Source organism: Oryza brachyantha, chromosome 7, assembly GCF_000231095.2.
Source record: "Oryza brachyantha chromosome 7, ObraRS2, whole genome shotgun sequence".
NCBI lineage: Eukaryota > Viridiplantae > Streptophyta > Magnoliopsida > Poales > Poaceae > Oryza > Oryza brachyantha.
The window spans coordinates 4,294,688-4,304,022 of NC_023169.2; the positions used below are offsets into that span (position 1 = coordinate 4,294,688).

At 36.4% G+C, this 9,335-nt stretch overlaps 1 protein-coding gene across 2 annotated transcripts; it reads left to right on the top strand.

Annotated features, from left to right (window-relative positions):
- Positions 1 to 2,509: 2,509 nt before the first annotated feature.
- LOC102718662 (KH domain-containing protein SPIN1-like) lies at positions 2,510 to 7,857 on the top strand. Of its 2 annotated transcripts, none has more exons than XM_006657507.2 (7): positions 2,510 to 2,689; positions 2,847 to 2,935; positions 4,303 to 4,454; positions 4,703 to 4,825; positions 4,911 to 5,027; positions 5,697 to 5,840; positions 7,226 to 7,857. In XM_006657507.2, the coding sequence occupies exons 1-7, from the start codon at positions 2,610 to 2,612 to the stop codon at positions 7,367 to 7,369; spliced, it is 849 nt and encodes a 282-aa protein (XP_006657570.1). In that variant the 5' UTR covers positions 2,510 to 2,609; the 3' UTR covers positions 7,370 to 7,857. The 2 variants fall into 2 exon arrangements, with proteins under 2 accessions (XP_006657570.1, XP_015695370.1); XM_015839884.2 differs by having other exon boundaries at positions 2,541 to 2,734.
- Positions 7,858 to 9,335: the final 1,478 nt, after the last annotated feature.

The following is a 9,335-nucleotide window of genomic DNA, read 5'->3' on the forward strand; positions in this document are numbered from 1 at the left end:
CTAGACTATTTTTGTCACGACTGCCCCCATAAAATTCAGGGACCTAAGAAATACTAATCGACCCCTAGCTAAACTTAAACGATGAAATAAAATACTAACAATTTGTACAAGTGTACGATTTCATAGCAATATAAAACGTAGCAAAAATGTAGTGATGCACTACTACAATAATTAATTTTCAATAATTCAGTTAATATTAAAGTGTTAAACAAAATTAAGAAACAAGAGTTTGGCTTCAAATAACCTGAAGTTGATAGACGGTGTCACTGCAATTGGTGCCTTGGCTTGTGTGGTATAGTGTGCTCTATGGTCATGTGATAGAACATGACAGCAACTCGGGATATGAATAGTTGAATAGTGATTAGACAACCATAGCACTTCGACAAAACTATCAGGATTATCTTTTGGGTTTGGATTATAACCTAAAATTTGATTATTTTTTCAACCTTAAATTTAGAGTCGACTTTGAGGTTTTTTCACCAAAGTTTATGTTTTAACTTTGGTTTTTAGATTGATATAAATACATATACAAAAGTTTTATAATTATTCTCTGTTCGCAGATATATTCGTTTTGACTTTTCTTCAAACATCCTAAAGTTGGGCTTGATAGCTAGGTGGCCGAGTGCAGAGTACATCAGTTTCTAGGTGATCAAGTATCAATGATCAAATGAATAATTACTCTAAGTCCTAGGAGATCGATTAGAGTGACCAAGTCAACCTAGTTACTTGGAACCATCGGTTTTGGTCTGTGTATACCTACTGTACACGATCCAAATTGAGTCCCCTGAAAATCAGGGCGACATGCAATTTCACAGTAATATCTCTGTTTTATATTATAAGACTTTCTAGTTTTGTCTAAATTCATAAATTGATGAATGTATATAATTTATATATATGTCTAGCTTCGTTAACATCCATATAAATCTAGGCAAGACTAGAAAATCTTACATTGTGAAACGGATAGAGTAGTAGTTTTTATAAAACATGTATGTATTTTGTCAGTAGGATCTGTCAAGGCACGCTACACAACCATAGGGAGTTAGCCTTGGGACCAAAACTGAGATTATATTACTTCATTTCATTTAGGGTTTTTTCAGATCACAGGAATTTTACAGGAATTTTAGAAGAAACAGTTCAATTCCTCCAATATTTCTATAAAATTTCTCTAAATCGAAGAGGACCTTACTATGTTACTCCAATAATTCTGGTATCCCTAGCAAAATAATTGGGATTCTGACAAAGCTTGTGTGAAGGAATGGAGATTATTTGCCATGATTTTGGCTTGGAGCTTATACTAAGTGCATCTTGTCAAATGTTGGCATGATTCATAGTGGTTGACTAAATCGGGTGTACCATCGTGAAAAACCATACCTATAAAATTATTTTATAGTTAGTTTAGTCGCATTAAACTTATTTGACACGAAGAAATGGAAAGCATAAGTTCACTCGTAATTGCGAAGAAAATGATAGGAGGGAACATTGATAAGTTAGAGTACTTGATTAAATGCTACCAAAGGGGAGAAATGTCCTTCTTGGCTCGCATAATTGCATGTGAACATCATTTTATATATTAAAAAACATCGTCTAATCAACAACAATGCTTTGTCCTCTATATGGATGGTATTGGATATTAATATAAGCCAAAAAAACTGATGCAACAAAAAGAGCAAATATGTTGTCCATCTTCACACGCTAGCATATATCCATGCATGTTCAATTTTGTTAACTGCACCTAAAATATCATATAAAAAGATATTAGCATAAACCAATCAAATATAAAATACACAAACTAGCGTATTATCCCCCTTAACTCGTAACCATATTTTGCTTGAAAGATCTATTACACTAAAAACATATTGCTTGAAAGATCTATTATGTAACAACAAAAGCCTTTGCTTAGTATGAAATACCTGGAGTAGAAAGTAATTTGACTCTATCTATCCTCAATAGGAGCATTGAAGATAAAACATGTATTTGGCCATACTCATACACTTTACTTAATTATCATTGTCACATCACTTTCTATAAATAATATATTTATGTACAGTTTTATTTCATAATCTATAAAGCCAGTAGAAAACCTACGATTTTTAATGGTTCGAGTTGAAGCATCAATTTTTTGATGTAAAAGAATGGTGCTTACTAGCCACTAACAATCAACTACCTTAATTACTATTGTCACATCACTTTCTACATATTTATATACAATTTTATTTTATAATCTATAATCTATAAAGCCAATAGAAATTCTACGATTTTTCAACGGTTTGAGTTGAAACATGATTTTTTATGTAAAAGAATAGTACTTCCTAGCCACTAGCAATCAACTGCCACCTCTTTCCCTTTATGCAACAGACCCCTGGCAGGTAGTGTAACCTAAAGCAGAAAAACCTCACCTTTCTTGGTTTTTTTTTTTGGAACCATCAAAACCCTTTTCCACCATCTTCAACACTCCCTACTATTTTCCTCCTCCTCCTCTTGTGGGTCCCACTCTCCCCCTCTCTCTCAATCATCATCACAGGCCCCTTCGCTGGGAAGGAAAAGAAGAGAAGCCCCCTTCTCTATCTAGCCCTTTGCTCAGCTCTCTCTCCTCCCTCGTGGCCGCCACCATGTCAGGCCTCTACAACCAGGGTTTCTCCCCGGCAAGAACCCTATCGCCCCAGATTAGGAGCAACCCCGAGGCCGACAGGTGCACGCCCGCCCACCACGACGATTGCTCTGCGCTCTCTTGCTGGTTCTTTTGATCCAAAGAAAAAAGATTGCTTCTTTCTTTGTCTTGCCTTTCTCTCTTCTGTTTCTTGGTTTCGATTGATTATGCGATTTAATGCGATTCTTTTTGCTTGCAGCCAGTACTTGGGTGAGCTTCTCGCGGAGCATCAAAAGCTGGGGCCTTTCATGCAGGTGCTGCCGATATGCAGCCGGCTGCTGAACCAAGGTGAGATCTTTTTTTTTTCCTTTTAGTTTCTCGCTTACTGTTTGTCACAGATTGATGGGGTTATTTTGTTCGTGTGAGGAGGAGGGAGGGTTTATACTCTTTGGTTTTGCAACCGGGATTTGGGAATCGGGTGGGTGCAATGCTTGGATGGCGGCTGATTTATCTGCGGCTTATGTGTTCGTGTGATGCTCCATGTGATATGGTCTGGGTAGAGTTGGCGAGTTGCTCTCTTGTTTAGTCTTGGATTTTTCGGTGCCAAGCAAGAAGAGATTATTGGGATTTGGGGGGTTTAATGCGAAAACACAAGATGACCGAGCAACGGTATACAGCATGCGTATCAAGCCTTGTTGCCCTGTTTTTTTTTTTGTGATTATCATTGAGTTTGCCTTTAAGTAATGTAGATGTTCCGATATATTGAGGCTTGTGATAGTGACATGCCCAATTGAGAACTGAAGATCAACGACGAAAAGAATTAGTGATGAGAGCCAGTAGCTGTCAAGGTTTGTATCTAGAGATGCAACCATTTAGCCATTGTATCAGTAGCAGACAATGGCATTATCTTAGGTGCGCCTAGCACGCTAATTGGTCACGCTCGGCATTAGGTTGCACCTATGCAGGGAAGGTGTGATGGTTATGGCTAGCGCCAAGCCTCCACCCAAGTGAGCTAGGTAGCTGCCCTCTTTTAGAACAGTGGGTGTGAGTATATCAGTAAAGTTTTCACTTCACCGTTACTGTTGATAATCTTACTTCATAAAAGGAATCTGTTGAACTTAATTTGTGAAGATGCTTTGAATGAGTAAGAATTTCAGGAATAAATTAGCTAGTATTAGAGAAATTTGCACTCTTCTTGTTATGGGCTGGGAACTTCGGATATGCCGTCCTTGTTTTAGTAAATAGCTTCAGAGTTTGTTTGATCAGATTCTATTTTTGCCACAGTAGCAGTGAGTTGACCTTTTGGCGCGCAACTTTTAGTGTTTATAAAGTAAGTGGACCTGTATATGACCTGTTTTATGGTTTTACTATCTGCAATTTTGATTTACAATGCACTGAGAGCTGGTCTCTCTGTTTTTCTAAAACCAAATCTATGATTGAACCGAAGTAGGGTTGGATAATACGATTGCCTGGTTAACCATGAACCTTTTAACCAATCATTTTTCAAGAATTGAAACTGAAATATGTAATTTCATATTTGTGAGTTATATGCTTTGGATTGAAATGTGCTTCTAATTGTAGCATACATTTGCATCATATAATATCTATCTTCATGTACTTCTTGATTCTACTTCTACCCTGGAAATGTTTCTCACAGGGCAGTTATGACTTGATTATAGCTAACATCTAACTCTTGCAATCTTTGTGTTGTTCAGAAATCATGAGGGTATCAAGCATGGTCAATGACCAGGGATTCAACGATTTTGACAGGCGTCGTTACAGAAGTCCGAGTCCCATGTCATCACCAATTATGCGACCAAACCTACATGGCAATGGATTTGGGCCTTGGAATGGAATGCATCAAGAGGTATGTATAACAAATTAGTCACTGAAAAGTGTAAAAAATATTTCGTACTTACAGCTTTTAATTACTAAAATAGTCCTTTTGTGCTATTCAGTGACTCATTATATTCAACTTCTGAGTTTGAAGCATATCTCTTTAATGATTGATATAAGATCCTGAAAGCTCTGTACAATCAATTCTCATGTTCTTTGGCTGTCATACATTAGGTTTTGTCTACGTGAGAAATGTTAATAAGCTTGTTTATGTTACAGAGGTTAGGCTTTCCTCCTCCTCCTGGAACAAGTATGGACTGGCAAGGAGCACCACCAAGTCCTGGCTCTTACATTGTCAAGAAGATTGTACGCATGGAGGTTCCAGTTGATGCATACCCTAATGTATGTGTTCCATAGCTTGTGCTATTTATCATCTAACAGATAAAATGTGCAGTTTCCAATGTCTGTTATTTTCACTTTGCTACAGTTCAATTTCGTGGGACGGATTCTAGGACCGAGGGGTAATTCTCTTAAACGGGTTGAAGCATCAACTGGTTGCCGTGTTTTTATTAGAGGGAAAGGTTCTATCAAAGATGCTGATAAGGTAACAAACATTTGTAAATGTTAATTAGTTTACATTTATATGCTCATGTACATTGCATTGATAAATTAAACAAAGTAGTGCAGCTAGCTATGATGAGAAGCTTCTTTGCTATGTTTAATTTCATATCCTTTGCAGAACCCTTGGAAGACCCTTCTTTCCTGATTACTAAAATCTGTCCATCCATCATTGGTGTCACCATTTCTTCCATGGACCATAGTATTTATGAGTTCTGAACGTTGTCCTAAATTAATTGAGAACACGAAGAAACATGGAAACTTATGAATGAACTGTTTTAAAAAAATTATTTTGATGGATTTTTTGCGCCTTGAGAAAGATTTTATATCGCCTTCCCATCAGGTTGCTTTCCATATAAACCTTGAACAGTGGCAGCATTGAGTAATGTATTTGCTTACATGTATTGCACAAATATATTCCAGTATTTAATTTTTGTATTTAGTTTTCGGGTTCATGATATATGGTGCCGAGATTTATCATCTCTTTGTAGAACATCTGTTAGTTTTTTTGTGCTATTATCTGCCCATATGGCTTTCTATCTTGTCTTCTGGGAATTTGTCTAGCCCCTTAAACCAGTTAATGTGTTACATCAATCATGTTATAATTAAGAAGCCTTACTTCATATCATATATTAATCTTTGTTTTTATTTATAGGAGGAGAAGCTGAAAGGAAAACCTGGCTATGAGCACCTCAATGATCCACTGCATATCTTGATTGAAGCTGAGTTGCCAGCTAATATCATTGATACAAGATTGAGGCAGGCACAAGAAATCATGGAAGAACTGCTAAAGCCAGTGGTAAATGTACCTTAAATTCTTCACATATTATATGACTTCCTTTATTAATTTATTCTGAAATTTGGATAATACCACTTCACAATATATAATCTAGAAATGTGCTATGATTAAGTCTGTGTTAGGAAAATACCACTCCAAAATTTTTTTGTTTCATTTGGTTTAAATGCTATTTCAGGCTAATGACAAACTTTTCGCTAGTTATGTTTTTATCAGTTTATTATTGGAGTGAACTGAAAGGAATTTTACATATCCATGCTTATTGGAGTAGTTAAAGTTATAAACATCTGGGGTTTGTTGATACAAAATTCTAGTGGTACCTCCTTCCCAGGTAGGTGGGCTTTTAACTTTTTGCCACTCTTTATAAGTAGAGTTTAATCCCTCTCACAACACTTGCGAGAGGAGAGTGGCAAATTTGTTGCCACTCGCTCCTAAGAGTGAGTAAAAGTTAAATTAAGGGGTCATGGTAACTTCACCTCCCCCTTCATGCTTTGATGCCTCTTCCGTCATTTGCAACTGATGTCTTCATTATCGCAACTGGTTAGTGCACTATGGGCCTATGGGGTGTAGATTTATGCTGGAGTCAGTCCTTCACACTAGTTGCTAGGACAGGAATAATTTGCTTTCTCTGATTGTGGTTCTGCATGCGATCCTGTGGGCATCAGGAGGCATGTACATGCAATAGAACTGATATCCGGTAATTAACTGTTGACAATGGTTGTTCCCCCACAAGAAGATAGAAACAAGAGGTCTTTAGTACTTGCAAGAAAGCACATAAACAAATAAGATGTTTTATCAAATCATAAAATTGAAATTAAGTACAGAACAGATTCTTCCATACATCCCAAATTATTACTTTCATTGCATGCTTCATTGTTGTCCATAATGAATATTGTGATTTTTGGGTGCAAACCAACGTTAAGTGGAATGCGGTACATCTGGTGTATGTGATACTCATCTTTCCAAGTTTCATAGCAATGCCACACAACATACATGGGTTTATGGATCTGCAAATGCTTAGTTTATGATGAGAAAGCAATGGTTTAAGTTTTTGGTGGTAGGCTGATTCCTGCTTCCTTACAAACTGATTGATTTCCATTTCACACCCCTGGATCATTGTTTGTTCTGTGTATTCCAAAGTTTATACATATCATGATGTACAACTAGCCTTTTTCATGTGTCACATATTGAACCATTTTGGGCAATTTGCCAGTTACTTTTCTTGAGTAGTAATTGTTGTTATTTCATACGATGTTTCTTCTCCCCCTCCACTTTTCCGAGAGTTGTATCACTCTATCTGCAGTGTTTTCTGTGAACTATTTTCTGTAGGCTGCTTAGAGTTATGATCGCGGCGCATAACTCAGTACATTTTTCGATCGTCTTTGCAGGATGAGTCGCAAGATTACTATAAAAGGCAACAGCTGAGGGAACTGGCAATGCTGAACTCTACTCTTAGAGAGGACAGTCCTCATCCCGGAAGCGTCTCTCCTTTCAGTAACGGTGGCATGAAACGCGCAAAACCGAGCCACTAGCGAATATGGTTTGATCGATCTCAACCCCTTCTGTCAAGTTCAAGGAGCCCTTTGCCTCCGAGTCCGAGCTCGAGCGGTTCGTGTGGGCTATTGTGTAAGAGACAGTATGCCTTTTACTGGATGATTTTAGTCTGGCACCAAATGGATTTCTCCTTTGGATAAGGAGATCAGTGGTTTAAAACTGTGTCAAAATCTTTGCCTGGTCCAGATGTGTTGTTGTAAGGTTCACATTCATTTTGTTCGTTATCGACTTGTTAACCCTAGTAGCTTGTGATGCTACGATAGGTTGTTTTCCTTTTCAGGAGAGATTAGAGAAGTCTGGTAATGTAATGTTCCAATTTAGAGGTTCAGTTAGGATTGTATTATATCTGTCTGAACATCATGGAGTTGCAAAATGCAGGTCATGACCGTGGTATGATGATAGTTTGATGGGAAAAAACTTTCAATTAACCATCTGGATACAGGGTGCTCTATATTTCAATGTGGTCCATGGTTGGAAAGTTGTGTGCTTTAAAGGTTAATACAGAAAGGCACCATAAATTAACACAAATGAGTGTGGCGTCTCAAGGTATTTTTTGTGTTCATCGTAAGCAAAGTTGCTTCTCATTAGAGAACCATTCTCTTGAAGTGAAATTTTAAAACAAAACATCCAGCCGAATCATATAGTAGCTGCATTACTGGCTGTGTAGATTGAGAGACTTTTTTAGTCCTGTCACATTAGATGTTTGGATGTTAATTAGGAGTATTAAATATGGACCGATAATAAAACTAATTAAAAAATAAAGACTATTTTATTAGACAAATTTATTAAGCCTGATTAATTCATAATAGGTAAATGTTTACTGTAACATCACATTCGTTAATCATAGACTAATTAGGCTCAATAAATTTGTCTTGCAAAATAGTCTAGAGTATGACGTGAGTTTTATGAATAGTCTATATTTAATACTTTAAACATTCGATGTAACGGGGAAAAAAAAGTCAGAGGAAACAAACACCCCCTTAATTAATCAATAGCAGTTGTGGCAATTCAACATACAATTTAGGCAAATGTATGTCTAACCTAGAGCTTTATATTTGTCAGTCGAGCCTTAGAAAACAAAAATTATCCAGATTTATCCTATAGAAGATAATTCTTTTTGGCTTTTGGAACGAAAGGAGTAACTATTTACTCTTCCATTTTTTTCAATCTTTGCTTAAATTGCATGTATTAAGAACATACATTCAGCAAAAGCCCATCTAAAGAATTCTTTTCGTAGCACTAAAGTTGTATTGGTATATACAAATACACCATAATACTAGCTCCATTCACATATATAGACCTCAGGATATGACTTACTCCTCCGTCCTAAAATAAGTTTATTTTTTAGTTTTTTGATACAATATTTGACTCTCGTTTTATTTAAATATTTTTACGATTAATATTTTTATTGTTATTAGATGATAAAACAAAAACAAAAAACTTAGGGTTAATTAGATCTATGCCATTATAAATTTGCTAGTTTTGAAATAGAGTACATGGCTAGTTCTTAAACTTGCGGCGCGGCATAACTTAAGTTCATAAACTTAAACTTAGAAAATGCACGTTTAGGTCCATGAACTCGTTTTAACGTCTAAAATCATGGACCTGGATGGTACATTAAAACGAGTTCAGGTCTATGGACCTGGATGGTACACTAAAATAAATTCATGAACCTAGATGATACATTAAAACAAGTTCATGGACCTAAACATGTATTTTTAAGTTTATAGACCTAAGTGGTACCGCGTCATAAGTTTAAGGACCGACCATATACTTTACACTTTGAAATATGTCATTACTATTCGACTAATTGTAAGGATGTCACTATAATTTTAGAATTTTTTGAAATATGCCACTCCATACTCTTTCGGTGTATTTTTTTAAAAAAATAGATCATATTACCCCTTTGTTGTTCCCTGCACCCTTGGTATTTGCAAGGGCAAT

Excerpts from the sequence above, each read along its gene's own strand:
- LOC102718662 (XM_015839884.2), top strand. The coding sequence starts at position 2,610 with ATGTCAGGCCTCTACAACCAGGGTTTCTCCCCGGCAAGAACCCTATCG. Across the intron at positions 4,455-4,702 it reads GGAATGGAATGCATCAAGAG|AGGTTAGGCTTTCCTCCTCC; the intron begins GTATGTATAACA and ends TTTATGTTACAG. Across the intron at positions 4,826-4,910 it reads CAGTTGATGCATACCCTAAT|TTCAATTTCGTGGGACGGAT; the intron begins GTATGTGTTCCA and ends ACTTTGCTACAG.